The sequence below is a fragment of the Schistocerca nitens genome, chromosome 1, assembly GCF_023898315.1.
Source record: "Schistocerca nitens isolate TAMUIC-IGC-003100 chromosome 1, iqSchNite1.1, whole genome shotgun sequence".
NCBI classification, from domain to species: Eukaryota; Metazoa; Arthropoda; class Insecta; order Orthoptera; family Acrididae; genus Schistocerca; species Schistocerca nitens.
The window spans coordinates 948,792,200-948,812,086 of NC_064614.1; the positions used below are offsets into that span (position 1 = coordinate 948,792,200).

Sequence of the window (19,887 nt, forward strand, 5' to 3'; positions counted from 1 at the left end):
GATGGTGCAGTACCCCCGAATGTATTAGCTGCACTGATTGATCAACTCCCTAACCCTTTCCTAGTTTTGGGAGATTTTAATGCCCATAACCCCTTGTGGGGTGGCACCGTGCTTACTGACCGAGGCAGAGATGTCAAAACAGTACTGTCTCAATTCGACCTCTGCCTCTTAAATACTGGGGCCCCCACACATTTCAGTGTGGTTCACGGCACTTACTTGGCCATTGATTTATCCCTCTGCAGCCCAGGACTTCTCCCATCTGTCCACTTCCCCATCTTCTCATCACTCCCCCGGCATCATGCCCACGAACACCTACCCAGATGGGCTTTCAACAAGGCAGACTGGGAAGCCTTCACCTCTGCTGTCACCGTTGAAACTCCCCTACATGGTGCCATTGATATTGTGGTTGAGGAGGTAACTACAACGATCATTTCTGCGGCGGAAATGCAATCCCTCTTTTTTTTCTTTCGTGGCCCCCGGCAAAAGTCAGTACGTTGGTGGTTGCTGGAAGTTGCCAAGTCAGTTAAAGAGCGTCAGCGAGCTCTACAGGGACATAAGAGGCACCCATCCCTAGAGCACCTAATAGCCTTTAAGCAGCCCCGTGCCTACGTTTGCCAGCTTATAAAATGACGGAAACAGGAATGTTGGGAGAGGTATGTCTTGACCATTGGGTACCATACATCATTTTCCCAAGTCTGGATGAAGATCAGACGTGTTTTTGGGTACCAGACCCTAACAGGTGTCCCTGGCATTACCATCGATGGTGTATTATCTATCAATGCAAACGTGATTGCTGAGCACTTTGCTCGTGCGCTTGCATTGGAGAATTACCCCCAGGCTTTCGCACTCTTAAACAGCAGATGGAGGAGAAAGTCCTCTCGTTCACTAAACGCCACAGTGAACCCTATAACACCACATTTACAAAGTTGTAGCTCCTCAGTGCCCTTGCACATTGCCCCAACACAGCTCCTGGGTCAGATCGGATCCACAGTCAGATGCTTAAACGTTTGTCGTCTGACTGCAAATGACATCTCCTCGTCATCTTCAACCGAATTTGGTGTGTTGGCATCTTTCCATCGCAATAACGGGAGGGCACCATCATACCATTGCTCAACCCCAGCAAAAATCCGATTGATGTGTATAGCTGTCAGTCCATCAGCCTCATCAGTGTTCTTTTTAAGCTGCTAGAATGTATGGTGTGTTGGCAGTTGGGTTGTGTCCAGGAGTCACGTGGTGTACTGACTCCATGCCAGGGCAGTTTCCGCCAGGGTCACTCAACCACTGATCATCTTGTGTCCCTCGAGTTTGCCAACCGAACAGCCTTTTCCAGATGCCAACACCGTGTTGCCGTCTTTTTTTACTTACGAAAATCTTATGACACGATCTGGCGACATCATATCCTTGCCACATTATATGAATGTGGTCTCTGGGACCCGCTCCTGATTTTTATCCAAAATTTCCTGTCACTTCATACTTTCCGTGTGCAGGTTGGTGTCTCCCATAGTTCCCCCCACCCCCACCCCCACCCCCTCCCATATCCAGGTGAATGGAGTCCTGCAGGGCTCCGTATTGAGTGTATCTCTGTTGTTAGTGGCCATTAACGGCCAGGCAGCAGCTGTAAGGCTGTCCATCTCACCTTCTCTGTATGCAGACGACTTCTACATTTTGTACTGCTCCTCCAGTACTGGTGCTGCTTAGCGGTGCCTCAGAGAGCCATCCACAAGGTACAGTCATGGGCTCTAGACCACTGCTTCCAGTTTTCAGCCACAAAGCCATGTGTTGTGCACTTCTGCCAGCATCGTACCATTCATCCGGAACCAGAATTTTACCTTATTGATGATCCACTCACTGTAGCGGAGAGAGATCAATTCTTAGGACTGGTTTTCGACACCTGATTGACTTGGCTTCCTCACCTTCATCAGCGTAAGCGGAAGTGCTGGCAGCAACTCAATGCTGTACACTGCCTGAGCAACACAAGCTGGGGTGCAGATCGCTTTACGCTGCTGCATCTCTACAGAGCCCCTGTTCAATCCCGCCTTGACTATAGGAGTGCCATTTATGGTTCGGCTGCACCCTCAGCGTTGCATTTACTCGACCCTGTGCACCACTGCAGAGTTCGACTAGTGACAGGAGCTTTTAGGACAAGTCCAGTTACCAGCTTACTGGTGGAGGCTGGAGTCCCTCCATTGAAGGCCAGACGTGCACAACTTCTCGCCAGTTACGTTGCATATATTCGTAGCTCTCCTGAGCATCCTAATTACCGTCTCCTTTTCCCAACCATGGCGGTTTATCTGCCATATTGGCGGCCCAGGTCAGGGCTTATGATTTTGGTTCGCGTCCGGTCCCTTCTGTCTGAACTGGAGTCCTTCCCTTTATCACCTCTCCTCAAGGTCCTTTCACGTACACCTCCATGGTGTACACCTAGGCCGCAGAGTCTTCTGGATCTCTCGCATGACCCTAAGGACTCCGTTAACCCTGCGGCTCTCTGCTGTCATTTCCTATCGATTCTCGACATGTATCGGTGCCGTAAAGTAGTTTACACTGATGGCTTGATGGCTGATGGGTCACATAGGCTTTGCATATGTTCATGGAGGACATATTGAACAGCACTCCTTGCCAGATGGCTGCAGTGTTTTCGCTGCAGAGCTGGCTGCTATACCTCATGCTCTTGAGCACATCCGCTCATGCCCTGGCGAATCATTTTTCCTGTGTACTGATTCCTTGAGCAGCCTACAAGCTATCGACCAGTGCTATCTTCGCCATTCTTTGGTAGCGACCATCCAGGAATCCCTGTACGCCATGGAATGGTTCAGTCGTTCCGTGGTGTTTGTGTGGACCCCAGGCCACGTCGGAATCCCAGGCAATGAATGTCCCGACAGGCTGGTGAAACAGGCTACACAGAACCCACTTCTGGAGATCGGCATCCCTGTAACTGACCTGTGATCATTTTCACGCCAGAAGGTTTTTCAGCTTTGGGAGACGGAATGGCATAATTTCAGTACACACATCAAACTGCGAGCCATTAAGGAGACTATGAATGTGTGGAAGTCCTCCATGCGGGCCTCTCGCTTGGATTCTGTGGTTTTCTGCCAGCTCCACAATGGTCACGCTTGGGTGACCCATGGCTACCTGCTTCATCATGAAAACCCGCCTCAGTATCAGCCCGGCACCCGGTTGAGAGTGGCCCATGTCCTGGTGCACTGTCCTACTTTGACTGCCCTGCGACGAAGTCTTAAGTTACTGGAATCGTTGCTGCTAATTTTATCTGACAATGCCTCATTGGCTGATGTAGTTTTATGTATTATTCATGAGGGTGGTTTTTATCATTTGATTTAAATTTTAGTACATTCCTTTGTCCCTGTGTGTCCTCTGCCCTAGTGCTTTCAGAGTGGAGGTTTTAATGTGTTGCAGAGTGGCTGGCTTCTCCTTTTTATTTCCATGCTTTCTTGTTTTAATCTCTTCTACCTGTTTCTTGCATCTCTGAGGTTTTCTTGGCCCCTTTTGTCCATATAAGTGTTTGTTTCCCATCCGTAGTTCTTGTGGTTTTTCCTTTCTTTCCGTTTTGTGTTGTATGTCTCGTTTGTTTTCTTCTGACCCTTGTGGCTCTGTTTATTCAGAAGGAGGGACCGATGGCCTAGCAGTTTGGTCCCCCCCCCCCCCTTTAAACTAACCAACCAGCTCACACCCTTGTGGAATTATTTTACTCGGAACGAGGGACTTATGACCTAGGAGTTTGGTCCCCCCCACCCCCTCCACCCATCTTTGAAACAAACAAACAAACCAACCAACCATACAAAGTTCAAAATTTGCACAGTACACACATAAACAGACATCTCTAGGTGGGTGTGGAACTACCCACTTAGGTCGTAGTGCATAAAATTTTGATCTTCCAATATGTGAAGTTGTATAGTTGCTCTTATAAATTGCAAAAGTTTCAATACTGTGAGTCATGTACCTCTTCACTTTCACAACTTTTTGACGTTCAGCTGTTACAGTTATAGTGTCTCTTTTGTTGACACTCTGATGAGAAAAGTCCAATTTATCTTCCAGATAAAATGACTGCACTATTTGAACTTGAGCTGCTTCTAGAGGATGACCATAATAATAGGGATCTGGTCTCCCAAAGAAGACCTCACATTTCTTGATTTGTCTGACTGAGGGAATTTGGTTCAAAATTGTTTTCTTTGAAAATTTCTCTGGAATAATAGTTAAAACTTGCACCTTTTCACTGTAAGATGCAAAATATTCAACAGCTGAATTGATATTTGTGAAAAATATCTGGGAAGAGGTGAAAGAGTGCTTTGGTTCATTTTCTTCTGAAGATGGAATTTCTACTTTGAAGAGTGTGGTCAGTTTTGCTGTAGTGTATTCATCCATAGCTTCAGTAATTTCTCTGCACTTTCTTGGTGCATAGAGCGTATGACTCGACTTCACTGACCACAGTTTCTTAACATGACTAACACCTACCTCTGTAGTTGACTGATTCAGGGTATTTAATTCTTATTCAATTGATGCAAAATCTGCATCACCTGCACCGTGGGAGGTTTCACCTTGTTCAGATACTATCATTGTTGTTATTCTGTCAAAACATTTAGAACACAAAGAGTCATCACTGGAAATATCTTCACTTTGAAACAGTCTTCAAATGAGAACACATATTCCCAACCTGAAAAAAGTCTGTTTTTGTTTGTGTTACATATCACTCTTTTATGGGTATGCAAATAATCAGCACACTTCACTCTCCTGTGACCCCAGTCAGAAGACATTTCAAACAGCCCTTTTCAAAGAACACACTGCAAGCGTGTCAACTGCCAAATTCCTCACAAAACACAGAACTCACTGGATTGTCTCAGATTTCTTAGAAGCCTCTTCAGTAAACAAATTAGCACTGAACAGCTACAATACAGAAACCTGCAATGAACAACCATGACAAAAAAAACTGACAAGAAATGACTAAAACTGTAAGCATATCTGCAACAAAGAAAGTGATAAGAAATAACTGTAACAAAGATAATACACATAAACATTGTAACAAAGAAATTAGTAAGAAACAATTTCAGTGAAAACATACATTACCCTTGAAAGTTAAAAAAATGATTTTTTAAAATAAAACCTTCCAAGTGGAAGCTCTCCTTTACAGAGAATAGAGTACTACATGGTACTGATCAACAGAAAAAAATCTAACTTTACTGGATTGGCATTTTTGAAAATTTTTTTTCTGTAAATTATTTAAAAAATTCAAAAGGCGACAGTAAAAGAACTTTAACAGATATGTCCAAACGGAGGATACCATTGTAATCATAAAGCAATTATCTTTCAAATAAAGAAACAAACAAAATATCTAGAACTGTTACAGAGATACAGCATTATAAATATTTTTCCAAAATTTGTATCTTCAAAATGGTGTTTGCCGTGTTATCTTTGGAAGCCTGTATCTCAGGGCAGGAATATTTTTGGAGAAAACAAAAGAACCTGTTTCGTACCTACTCCTGAATTTTAACATACGCTAAATTCAATAACGTCAGAGACTATGAAGGTAACCCCCCTGCCTGAAGTGATACGGATCATGCCACAGGTTGGGAGGGAGAGATACATATGCTGTCTGGTGGAGTGTATAGGGACTAGACTGGCAACAGGTGCAGAGTCAAGAGGTTGTGGAGCAGGGAGGTGAGGGGAAAAAGGAGCAAAAAAGGAGAGGAGCGGGGAAAGACGGGCGTATGCGTCGGCAGAGGGCTGCAAATAAACAGGAGGAGAGATGAGAATGGGGAGTAGATGATAGGACAAATGGGTGGAGGATGTGGGGACAGTAAGTTACTGTAGGTAGAGAGGACAAATGGAGTGGAAACTGTTGGGTGGAGGATGTGAGGACAGTAAGTTACTGTAGGTAGAGGCCAGGATAATTACGGGACCAGAGAAGATACGGTAAGGATAACTCCCATCTGCACAGTTCAGAGAAGCTGGTGGTGGAGGGAAGGATCCAAATGGCTTGAGTAGTGACGCAGCCATTGTAATAGTTAGATATGTTCAGCTGCATGTTGTGCCACAGGATGATCTACTTTTATCCTGGCCTAGTTTGGCAGTGGCTGTTCATCTCGATGGACAGCTGGTTGGTTGTCATACCAATGTAAAAGCTGTGCAATGATCGCAGCAGAACTGGTAAATGACATGGCTGCTTTCACAGGTGGGCTGGGCCCTGATGGAGTAGGATAAACCTGTGACAGGACTGGAATAGGAAATGCTTGGTGGATGGATTGGGCAGGTTTTGCAGCTGTGTCTCCCACACGGATATGATCCTTGTGGCAAGGGGTTGGAACTGGAAGTGGCATAGGGATGGTGTAGGATGTTGTGTAGGTATACCACTTTAGGGGGGTGCAAAGTATCTCAGTTAGTGTGTGCCTCATTTTAGGGCATTATGATAGTTAATCAAAGCCCTGGTGTAGGATGTGGTTTGGTTGTTCCAGTGTGGGGTCGTATTGACTGGTTCTTGGGGATGGTGGGAGGATAAGGGGTGTGAGGGGAAATGGTACAGGAGATTTGTTTGTAGACTAGGGCTGTGGGATAGTGACTATCTGTGAAGACATTGGTGAGACCCTGAGCATACTGAGCAAGGGAGTTTTTGCATATATGCCTTCTCCAGGTGAACAGTCTGTATGGGAGGGATTCTTTGGTGGAAAGGTATGACAACTGTCAACATGCAGTAACTGTTGGTAGTTGGTGGGTTAAATGTGGACAGAGGTGCGGATGGAGCCATCAGAGTGAAGGACATCAACATCTAGTTCAGTGGTACACTGTGTTGAAGAGGAACATGTGAAATGGATGGGAGAGAAGGTGTTGAGGTTTTGAAGGAACAAAGATAGTGTGTCTTGGCTCAGAGTCCAGATCATGAAGATAGCATCATTTAACCAGACTAGGGGTTTGGTGCTCTGGGAGGCTTGGAGAATCTCCTCTAGATGGCCCATAAAAAGGTTGGCATAGGAGGGTGCCATGTGGCTGCCCATGGCTGTGCCGTGGATCTTTTTATATATCTTCCCTTCAAATGAAAGTAGTTGTGGGTTAGGATAAAGTTAATAAGGTGCCTGAGGATTGAGATAGTGAGTTGGGACTCTGAAGAACGTTGGGAAAGGTAGGGTTCAATAGCAGTAAGACAACAGGTGTGAGGGATGTTGGTGGATGGGGAGGGAGCGTTAACAGTGACGTGTACAGATCCAGGAGGTAAAGGGGTGGGGATGGTGTAGTCGGTGAAGGAAGTTGTTGGTGTCTTTGATGCGTGAGCTAGATTACAGGCAGTTGGTTGGAGGTGTTGGTCAATGAGGGCTGAAATTCTTTCAGTGGGGGCACAATAACAGCCACAATGGGATGTCCATGATTGTTGGATTTGTGGATTTTGGGAATATGTAGAAGGTTGGTTTGCAGTGTGTCATAGTGGCAAGGAGGGAAATGGATTGAGGGGAGATGTTCTGGGAAGGGCCTATGGCTTTAAGTGGGTATTACAGTTTGTGTTGGACTTCTGGGATGGGATAACTCTGGCAGAGTTGATAGGTGGAGGAGTCACATAATTGGTGGAGGCCTTCTGTCAGGTAGTCACTGCAAGGTTGTGTATGGTTGTTCTTTTTTCTACTGAAAGGTGGGAGTTCTGAGGTAGGGACCTGGGAAAGGATGGTGAGGGTAAATTAGTCCTGGAAAGTGATCAGCAGGTGCTAGGTGGGGGTGGGGAGGTTCATGGTTGGGATGATGGCATGAACTGAAAGAAGCAGGATTCAATGTTGGAATCAGGGTGGTTGTGGGTGGAGGGATTGTTGGCAGGGAAATGCTTTCACTGCAGGTATTGGCACAAGGAGAGTAGGTCTTGGACAAGTCCAGCATGGTTAAATTTGTTTGTAGAGCTAAATGTGAGGCCTTTGGATGGCACTGGAACTTCTGTGGAGCTGGGAGTTTTGGTGGAAACGTTAACAACAGTATTATGGAAATGTTTCAGCTCTGGTTTTAGTGGAGAGTTGGCAGGGAGTTTTGGGGGATGTGGCAAGTTGGAAAGGTCAGCTAGGCAGGGTTTAGCTGGTATCAGGGGTGGATGAGGAGGAACACTGTAGGTTTGATAGGTGTTGTATAGTGGTGCCCCGAGGCAGGAATGGGATGTCAGCAGATTGGATAAGTTATGGAGGTCATACCTGGAATGCTCCTCCAGGTGCTGGTGATAGGAATTCAGTTGCAGAGAAGTAATATATGGAGTAGGTATTGCAGAATGGTAGTACCCTGCAGAGAGAACAGAGGTGTTTCTGGGGTAACTGTGCCATGCAGAAGTGTTTTTGCAGTACTGGGTTTGTGAGGGCCAGAGATTGGCAGAATCTGAAAAGCTGTAGGTCATTGTGAAAGGGGAGGTAGGATCCAGAGAAAGGAATCTGTAAAGTTAATCCATCTGGAGGGATTCCTGGCTTTAGGCAGCATTTGAGAAACAGGATGTAGGACTAGGTTCAGGAAAGGGATACTTTTCTGAACAACTGGTGCAGAGAAATGGAGCCAGGTCCCATTGTGGCAAGAATGTTGTAAAGACAAGGGTATTGATGCAGAAATGGGCATAATAGGTGTTGATGGTTGTGAGAGGAGCTGTATAAGCCAAAAGACATGTAAAGGCACATGAAAAATACGTAAATACATGCAGAAAATACGCACAGATATGTAAAAATACACACAGATATATAAGTGAAGAGAGAGGGAGGGAGTTGGGCTAGGTCGAGGATCAAAAGTTCGTGTGGCAAGGGCAGGTGTCGAAAACAAAATCCTAAAGCACGTCAGGATGAGGGATGAAGTGGGATAAATATAATTATATAACTATTAGAGGAAAGAATCTGGGGCATCATCAACAATCCGCACGGTCACAGAGTCTGTGTTGTGCACACAATCGTTGGTACACTGTGGCTCAGAAGTAGATGCAGTTGGGAAGGTGGTGAATAAACAGGAAAGGATAGAGAGAATGGAAAATGAGAAAAGTAATGCTGTAGAGAAGAGTAATAAAGGAAAACATCACAGGGTTGTAGGATGGAAGAAGACGTCCGGCAAAAATCAAACAATTGAAACTCCAGGCAGGATTATCAACAATGCAGAAAAAGACAGATTGCTACTTACCATAAAGAAGACATGTCAAGTTGCAGACAAGCACAGTTATAATATAATTACATAAATCTTTTGACCACAGCCATCACCAGTAAATGAAACACACACACACACACACACACACACACACACACACACACAAGCTCAGACACACATGAGCGCAAACTCCAGTATCTCATGCTGGAATGCAACTATCATGTCGAATGCAAGCAGCAATCTGGAGGGGTGGGGAAGGGGAAGGGATAGTAGTGTATGGGTGGGGAAGGGGGGAGGGGGGAGAGACAAACACTGTCTCATGGAGTGTGTAAGGACTAGACCACCAACAGGCACAGCTTCAGGAGGCTGTGGGGCAGGGAGGTGGGGAAACAAGGTGCAAAAAGGAGAAGAGCGGGGAAAGACGGGCGGATGCATTGGCAGAGGACTGCAAATAAACAGGGTGGGAAATAAGAGTGAGAAGGAGATGATCGGACAGATGGGATGGAAACTGTTGAGGTGGAGGGTGTGGGTATAGTATGTTGCTATAGGTTGAGGCCGGGATAATTATGAGAGCAGAGAATAAGTTGTAAGGATAACTCGCATCTGCACAGTTCAGACAAGGTGGTGGTGGAGGGATGGATCCAGATGGTTTGGGTAGTGAAGCAGCCCTTGAAATCAAGTGTGTTATGTTCAGCTGCATGTTGTGCCACAATTTGGCAGTGGCTGTTCATGCTGGTGGACAGCTGGTTGGTAGTCATACCAATATAAAAAGCTGTGCAATGACTGCAGCAGAGCTGGTAAATGATATTTGTACGTATTTGTGTGTATTTTTGTGTATGTGTGTGTATTTTTGCCATATCTGTGCTTGTTTCTGTTTATCTTTACAGATTTTCATGCATCTTTACATATCTTTTCAAGAGTGCAGCTCTTCTCACAACCATCAACACCTCTTTGCCCATTTCTGCGTCATTCCCATTTCGTTTACACCGTTCCTACCACAATGGACCATTGCTTCAACTTTCTACACCAGTTCAGAAAAGTATTCCTTTCCCACATCTTGTTTCTCAAATGCTGCGTAGACCATGGAATCCCTTCAAACGGCCTAACTGCAAAGATTCCTTTCTCTGGACCCCACACCTTCTTTCACAGTGACCTTCAGCTTTTCAGATTCTGTCAATCCCAGGCCCTAGCAAATGTGGTACTGCAAAAACACATCTCCATGGCACAGGCATCCCAGAACCAACTCTGCTCCCTGTGAAAGATACACTGCTCTGCAGTCCATACTTCATATATCTCTTCTTTGAAATTGAATCACTTGCTCACCAGCACCAGCAGCACCTCCATACGTTATCCAACATGCTAAAATCCTACTGCCACCTCATTGTCCAACACCTATTGTACTCACAGTATCTCTCCTCATCCACCCCTCAAAGCACCAAAACCATGCATAGCTGACCTTTTCAACTTGCAACATTCCCCACAATTCCCTACCAACTCTCATCAAGTCCACAGCCAAAACATTTCCATAACACTGTTGTTAATCTTTCCACCAAAACACTCATCTCCACAGAAGTTTCAGTGCTGTCCAAAGGCCTCATTGTTAGCCATACACCCAAATTTAACCAAGTTGTACTTGTCAAAGACATACTCACCTTCTTCCGATCCCTGCAATGGAAGCACTTCTATGTCGTCAATCCCTCCAACCAAAACCATCCTAATTCCACAATTGAAACCTGCCTCTTCCAGTTCATACCATCATCCAACCATGATCCTCCCCCTTCCCACCTAATACCTGCTGGTCACTTTCCGGGAATTCCTTATCTCCAATACCTTGCAGTGACTACCTGGCAGAAGGCCTCCACCAATTATCTGACTCCTCCAACTATCAACTCTGCCAGAGTTATCCCATCCCAGAAGTCCAATACAAACTGTAATCCCCGCTTAAAGCCGCAGGCCCTTCCCAGAATGTCTCCCCTCCAATCCGTTTCCCTCCTTGCCACTGTGACACACTGCACACCAACCTTCTACATATTCCCCAAAATCCACATATCCAACAATCCTGGACATCCCATTGTGGCTATTATTGTACCTCCACTGAAAGAATTTCAGCCCTCAATGACCAATACCTCCAACCAATTGCCTGTAATCTAGCTCACACATCAAATACAGCAACAACTTGCTTCACCGACTACACCATCCCCACCCCTTTACGTCCTGGATCTGTACTCGTAACTGTTGATGCACCCTCCCCATACACCAACATCCCTCAGGCCTGTGGTCTTACTGTTATTGAACACTACCTTTCCCCATGTTCTTCAGACTCCAAACTCACTATCTTATTCCTCATACACCTTACTAACTGTACCCTACCCACTTCTCATTTGAAGGGAACATGTATTAAAAAACCCATGGCACATCCATGGGCACCCACATGGAACCCTTCTATGCCAACCTTTTTGTGGATCATCTAGATGAGATCTTGCTAGCTTCCCAAAATTCCAAACCCCTAGTCTGGTTAAGGTTCATTGAAGGTATCTCGATCTATACTCAGGGTCAAGACACACTGTCTTCGTTACTTCACAACCTCAACACCTCCTCTCCTCTCTTATCTGTTTCACGTGGTTCTCCTCAACCTAGTGTACCACCTTACCAGATGTTGATGTTGTCCACTCTGATGGCTCCATCCACTCCTCTGTCCACCTTAAACCCACCAACTATCAACAGTTTCTGCATTTTGATAGCTGTCATCCCTTTAGCACGAAAAAATCCCTCCTGGCCACGCGAGGATTATGTGCAGTGACAAAAGCTCCCTTGCTCAGTATGCTGAGGGTCACACCAAGACCTTCACAGAAAGGCACTATCCTACAGACCTGGTCCACAAATAGATCTCCTGTGCCATTTCCCCTCACCCCCCCCCCCCCTCCACCCCCAAGAATCAGTCGCAAAGGAGTGTCCCCTTCATCACCCAGTACGACCCCAGACTGGAACAACTGAACCACATCCTTCACCAGGGCTTTGATTACCTATCATCATGCCCTGAAATGAGGGACATCGTATCCGAGATACTTCCTACCCTTCTTAAGGTGGTGTTCCGTCACCCACCCAATCTCCACAACATCCTAGTCCATCCCCATGCCACTCCCAATCCCTAACCCTTGCAACAAGGATCATATCTGTGTGGGAGACCCAGCTGCAAAACCTGCCCAGTCCACCTACCCAGCATTTTCTATTACAGTTCTCTCACAGGTTTATCCTACTCCATCAGGGGCCAGCCCACCTGTGAAAGCAGCCATGTCATTTACCAGCTCTGCTGCAATCATTGCACAGCTTTTACGTTGGTATGACTACCAGACAGCTGTCCATCAGGATGAACGGACACTGCCAAACTAGGCCAGGAGCAAAGTAGACCTTGTGGCACAACATGCAGCTGAACATAACACGCTTGATTTCAATGGCTGCTCCGCTACCCAAGCCATCTGGATCCTTCCCTCCACCATGAGCTTTTCTGAACTGCACAGATGGGAGTTATCCTTGCAACACATTCTCCGCTCCCATAATTATCCCGGCATCAAGCTATGTTAACATACTGTCCCCACACCCTCCACCCAACAGTTTCCACCCTATCTGTCCTATCATCTCCTCCCCATTCACATTTCTCCCCCTGTTTATTTGCAGCCCCCTGCCAAACCATCCACCCTTCTTTCCCCACTCCTCTCTTTTTTTTGCTTCTATTTTCCTCACCTCCCTGCCCCACAACCTCTTGACTCTGCACCTTTTGCTAGTCTAGTCCCTACATACTCCACTCAACAGCATATGTCTGTCTCTCTCCCCCCACCCCTACACTACTATCCCTTTCCCTTCCACACCCCATCCAGATTGCTGCTTGCGTCCCACATGATAGTTTCATTCTGGCCCGATTTGCTGAAGTTGGCGGTCATGTGTGCAGGAGGAGTGCTTGCTTGTGTGTGTGAATGATGCGGGCGGCACATGCAATTGCTTTTTTTTTAGTGTTGTTTTCATCCTGCAGTTTCCATTGGTATAATACATGTAGGATTTCACTCTAATAACATTTGTTAGACAGTCAGTCATCTGTTATTTGCCATCAAAAATTTGAAAGAAGTGTCAGTAGGTTACTCTTCAAAATAAGAGTGAGAACGACACTCGTGCTTAAAGGGAATATTTTAATGTGAACAACATTACAAATTTTGCTGCAATACTAGCTCATATTTTCAGCATTTATCTTTTAATATAGGTGCCTGTCTCTTGTTCAGTGTCTCTTCTGTTTATAATTTTCATAGACAAGTAAAAAGTTTCTCATAAGATCATAGAAATCTGTTTAAAACCATAATAATGTTATGTATCTGTGACAGTAGTTTCTACACCGCACCTAAGTTATTCAGTGATAGGTAGTAGTCATGTAAGTACTATAATGAAAATTGAAACTGAAACAGAGTAAATATAAGATAGCAAGTGGTATGGTGATAGATACAGACAATAGTTAAAGTAGCTTTTGAAATGGGATTCAATCATATAGTAACAGTAAATGATTGGAAGAAAGAAAACTTGGGTTGGAAGTCACTCAGGACGGTCAGCCAAAGCAGATGCTACAGAACGCAAGAAGAATTAACAGTGAAAAGCCAACAGTGGTCAAGATTTAAATATGTGGCATGTTCAAAGTGATCAAGAGGCTGAATACTAATCAGTGTTAAGATATGGTAAGGGTAAGAATAATCAAGTAGAGGGAGGGATTTATATTAGAATAAGTTCAGGCCAGGTGTATGTTGAAATCAGGCCAGTGCTGTAGAGTAAAGGGTAACTTGAACACATGTGTACAAGCACGCATGTGCAAAACACACACACACACATGTGCGCGCGCGCCCACACACACACACACACACACACGGACATTGTGGGTTCCTTTTTTTAGGACAGAACAGACAAAGTGCAGTACAGTTCATCAAAATTACCCAATTGAGATGGCGTCATCGTTAAGACCCTGGATTCGCATTTGGGAGAAGTGAGATTTGAAGCCCCGTGAATCATCTAAATAAAGGTTTTTTTCTGTACATTGATTAAGATGAGTGCTAAGGTGGTTCCTGGGAATGGACATGGTTGATTTCCTTCCCCATTCTCATTCTGTCCAAGCGTATGCTCTGTGTCTAATTATCTCGTTGATAAGACGTTAAACATAATTCAATCTGTCTTTCTAACAAGAGCTTTACTGAGTTAGTTGTAGTTATTTCATATTACAGTCTTAAGTAATAGTCTGAGATTGTAGGGTTTCTTAGATCACTGCTGATTCATATCATTTGGTTCTACAGTGCTGAAGCTCAGTCCAAGAAGAAGAGAGGTAAAAGAGGAAGTAAGAAACAGCAGAATCTCAAGCCTGAGACAAAGATAAAGTCAGAGATGAAGATAAAGCCCGAAGAAGGAGAAGAGGTGGAGGACATTGTTGAAGATTTTGAATTTTCTGAAAGTGAATAGAATGACGTGTATTACTATTAAGTTGTAAAATTTGTATTATATACTATACTTAACAATTTAATATGTTGTAGATAAAATATGAATTAAAATTAAACACTTTGTTGGTTTTATAAATACTTTGTAAACCCGTTTGCATCATACAGTTGAAACCCACTCAAGCATGATTTTTACCTTGAACACAGTAATTTGTAAACTATGTACATTATTCATCTCGGACAGAAATTTGTAACTGGTTTTGTAGAATTTTTATACAGAATCACATGTACAAAACTCAATTAAATACTAAATATTATTAAATATAATGAATCTTATTGATTCCACATTTGCCTGAAAATGGTATTTTGCCTAATAGTAAAAACAAACCTTCCATTCCGACACCTTTGGAAATGAAATATTAAATCATTTTACTGCCTCTAGCAACACAATATGGGAGGGGGGGAAGTAACTTGAGAGGTTGGATGCTTCTAAATGAGTAGCTTTGGAAAGAGGTTTTGAGATTTTAAAATGCCCTCAAATTTGAAATTTTACTGATTAAAAAGTTGCTGTAGAAGTAATCGCTAATTAAAAATTAAATTTTAGTACACCTGCAGCTGTAGAAAAGTTAATATATGCATATTTACAATAATCAAGTGTCATATGGTGACAATATTCAGTAACATAAAATTTAGCTAATTCATTTACATTTGTATGTCACATACATGTTTTTCTTTCATAAAGTATAGATCATATGTCAGTCAATTGCATGTAAATAAAACTGCAAAAAGTTGTATAATTATATAAGTGCATAGGCTTCTGCGGCCAGTCAGTCAACTTAAAAGTTTTCTGGGTATGGTACCGCATCAGCAGCAGTAGTTTTATACGATATGACATGGTACCATATCCAGAAAACTTTTATGTCGATTGTATAATTGTAGTTTCTTGTTGAACAGCTATCACTAAATAAGTTATTTAGAATCAGAAAATCATGTTCGTCACTATGAAGCAATCAACTTAAGGTGGAGATATGGCTAGCCTTCCACACTGTAGTAGTTGTGTCGGTTTCTTCACAATAATGGAGAAACAGCAGCCGATTGTAAAACTCAAAGCTGATCTGTTAGTAGCACAAGCAGAATTAGAACAGCTGATAGCTGCAGTAAGTTTGGAAATAGGGTGGATGACTGGATTATAGTGAAACATGTCAGATCAAGTGACAGGTTAAACAGATCTTTCAAGTCTGCTAGCTTTAATCTAGGTGCCTCCAACAGCTCTGCAGCTCTGGAGACTATTGACAAAAGTCTGCAGACAACTGTACACATTCAAGAACAAATCCATTAGTACTCATAAGATTAAAAAGACAAAGGAGGTCCTTCTGTTGAAGAGTAGTCATGTGAAGAGAATGTTTGAACTACACAGCCTTTTGTGAAAAGTGCAGCACTGAGAAGGAATTACCCAAACAGCGCCACACTTGGTGGAAGTGGTGAAGGGTGTGCAAGCAATACGTGATACATTTTGCAGCAAGGTGGCGTACACATAGGCCGAGCAGACCCTTCTCATGTTGGTCCAACAGGGTTGGTGTTGTGCCTAATGTAGTCGGTGCAGAGCTGTCACACAATATGGAAACAATAGAGTGGGTGCCAGTATGCCTCGTCGATGTCAAAGGGAGCCATATCGACATGTAAAGTGAGTTCAAATGGGGCAGAATGATCGGTCCCCGGGAAATAGGGTTGTCATACTGTGACATTTCGCCTCGCACAGGGCATGCTGCTATGACAGTTATGCATGTGTGGAAGCAGTGGATAGAGGAAGGTTGTATGGAGCAATGAGTGGGAACTGGACCACGGAACATGACCACAGCAAGGGATGACCATCATCTTGTCCGCATGGCCATTATGAACCATACTGCATCATACACAGTGTCGGCTCGTTGCTGGAGCCTGCAACAGGTGTGAACTATTCTGCATCAAGGCTTCATTGCCATCTGGTGCAGGCTGGACTGGTTGCACGCATACCATTACATCGGCTTCCATTGAACTGAAACCACAAGCTTCTTAGACTACAATGGGCACGTGAACGCTGTCACTGGGGTGCTGAGTGGCAACATGTACTTTTTTCGGACGAGTCTCACTTCAATGTGTCCTACAGTGATGGCCTCATACGTGTCCGGCAGTACTGTGGTAAGCACAACCTGGAGGGCTGCATTATGGAGCGGCTTAGCAGACAGACACCAGGTGTGATGGTCTGGGGCACCTTTGGTTACAACAACCGCTATCATCTCGTACGTATTGCAGGCACTTTGAACAGCAGCCGGTACATAATGAAGGTTGTGGAGCCTGAGGCACTCCCCCTGCTTCAAGCATCTCCACAGGCCACATTTCAACAGGACAGTGCCTGGCCACATATTGCGAGGAATGCACGGACCTTCTTCGAAGAACGGTGGGTACCGTTGCTTCCCTGGCCTGCACATTTGCCAGACATGTCGCCCATCGAACATGTCTGGGATATGGTTGGTCAGCACCTGGTGCGTCACAGTCCTCCAGTAACTGGTGTCACGGATTTCTGGGCTTGGATACAAACTGTGTGGAGCGAAATCACTCAGGAACATATTCAGAACCTTATTGATTAAATGCCATGACATATAGCAGCTCTAATTGCAGTGCATGGTGGCTACACAACGTACTCAATAGTAGGGCTCAAAGTGTGATGAAGCAGGTGGGAATATTTTTACTTCTCCTCTTGTTTTGCCATCTGCCTCCATAAATTCGTTTTTTCACTTTTAACTAATTACTATTAACATATGTGAGTGTAATCTGCATTTTATGAAAGAGAAAGGTTGGCCCTCATTTGTAAAGAATATAACACCAGATCTAATATTGTGCTTAGTTTTATGTATGTAATTGATTTTCTAATTTATTTTGACTATTCCTATTTAATAATTCATTATAGGGTGAAACCAGTAATTGTTTCGTAACTTAAACTTTATTGTTGACATATAAACAAATATAAATTCTGTAATAATTGTAAACATTTGGAAGGTGAATTGCTAGTATTCTTAAAGTATCTGTTTGGATCTATACAAAAACATGTTAGCAAAGCCAGCCCTTAATTAATTCCAAAGCAATTAACAGTTTTATCAAAAGGACTGTTTTTTTACTTATATTTGTTAATTTCATGATTTAAACAAATAATTTGGCTTAACACTTGTAGTAGAAGAAACTGTTAAAAAGAACCAATTTTTTGATGTATTCAGTTAACTTAATGAGTTAAGTTTTAATTGCAATTTCTGTAAATTTAACTTCGAACAGTTTGTAGTTTCAGCACCTATTATTGTGGGGATATATAAGGACCGACTTTTGGCCCTGAGACAGGCAGTCCACGGCCGAGTTTGACGAGAAACCTGTGTTGGTTAGAACAACAACAATGCTTCAACTTAACTGTGAAATAAGTGTTACACAATTAGGCCGTGTGTAAAAACAATGACAGTGTCTGATCCATAAGTACCTTTCTATTCTTCTAAGAACTGTGAACTTTGTGGTTAGGTTTTTACTGCTCATAGATGTTCAATAGTAAACTATGTAGCTGTATGTGGATGTTCACCTGAAAATGATTAATGAGGCTTATTGAAAGTTAAACAGTAGTGCACTGGCCATATTAAATGTGTATATGAGGGGGGAGGGGGGGCTGTGAAAAGTGAATGTAAACAACTGTGAAACGCAAATGTGCACTTGTTGGCTACATCATTTACAGTAGACGGTACTGCACTTCCACCCCAATTTTTTCAGCCACTGTGTCGACACCGAGAACAACAAACGAAGAAATAAAGCAGGGAACGTTGTCACAAAAGGACATGTACAGATTTGAAAAGGTGATCATTTGTTACTTGTCATTTACCTAACCTGTGGTATTAAATAAATTGAATTCGTGTGTTTCCTTCTTGGTGTTGCAATTTTCACAAACGGTAGTGTAGTAAAGAAACCCTAGTAATGAATGTCAGGTAATTTGTTAGGCATTTTAACTGATGAACATCTCACATAGGAAGAGCATATCAGCTTCATCTGTAAAAAGATTATCAGTAATATTTTCTTTGTGAAACTTCTTGCAAGTATTATATCTCCCCCCCCATTCTTAAACAGTGTTCTACCATTTAATCCTCTCACACTTGCAATATGGGATTGAGATATAGGGTGGGCCACCCACAGTCTACAGGGATAGAATTTTCAGGCTTCAAAAGAGAGCAGTTAGGATAATTGCTAATATAAGCAAACACCAGTCCTGTAGAGACTACTACAAAAATTATAGTTTACTGAATGTGTATTCATTGTATGTCCTTGAGATTATAATGTTTGCAAAAGAGAATGATGAAATAAGTATAATGAACACACACATCCGTAATTACAATACACAAACCAGGTATGACTATCTTAGGATACTGCCTAATAAGAGCTGCAGGTCACAGTCTCTTTGAAACTGAGAGAAAATTCTGTAATAAGCTGCCAAATAATATAAAGCAACTCCATGGTAATCTCTTTAAGGACAACTTGAAACAGTTGTTAATTGGAAGATGTTTATACTCGCTTAAAGAATTCTGAGCTGCAACACAGATAGTTCTACTTTTATATACTGCAGCATACTAGTGGTAGTAAATGTTATAGAAGACTATATAATGTGCTATATGATGTATGTATTAATTATATGTATGGTGTGATATTGTTATAAATGCACAAAAAATGACTATGTCAAAGACTTGTTAAGGTAATATGGACAAATAAAGATTATTATTATTAACTAATATTTTTAATGAAATGAGTACCTCTAGCTGCATACAGGCATTGATATAAGTCAACGGGCACAATTTGAAAAAGCGTGCCCCGACCAGGAATCGAATCCGGGATCTCCTGCTCACATGGCAGACGCTCTATCCACCTGAGCCACTGAGGACACAGGATAGTGCGACTACAGGGACTTATCTCTGACACCCCTCCCGTGAGACCCACATTCGCAACTTATTGTCCCGCATTATATTCATGGTGCCCCTGCACAAGCTCTGTGTGAAATGTGCTGTCAAGTGTTTAAACGCAAAGCTTCAGCAGTGTGTTAACAGAGTGAGGTGGTCACACATGGTCGCTTTATATGTGGCATGGTTTACATCTGAACAATTCTGCTAATGGTAAGAGGCTATTTCCACTATTCGGTGTAACCAGAACACTTGCTGCCCAGTCCCTGTGATTTCCAATATTTGATTTAGGCTGATTTTTTCCTAAAGACAAATTTGCTGCATAGTGGTGGCCTTAGAATCAGAAAAAGGCAGTCTTGGACAGCAGAAAGCATAACAATCATTGTATA

The 19,887-nt window shown here is 43.3% G+C and overlaps 1 protein-coding gene across 2 annotated transcripts in view; it reads left to right on the forward strand.

Moving 5' to 3' along the window:
- The window catches only part of LOC126194494 (nucleolar complex protein 2 homolog), a 125,526-nt gene extending 110,844 nt beyond the window's left edge, over positions 1 to 14,682 (forward strand). For both annotated transcript variants that reach the window (XM_049932770.1, XM_049932771.1), the window contains exon 13: positions 14,406 to 14,682. In XM_049932770.1, coding sequence (XP_049788727.1) covers positions 14,406 to 14,568 — 163 coding nt within the window. In that variant the 3' untranslated portion in view covers positions 14,569 to 14,682. The remainder of the gene's footprint in view (positions 1 to 14,405) is intronic.
- Positions 14,683 to 19,887: the final 5,205 nt, after the last annotated feature.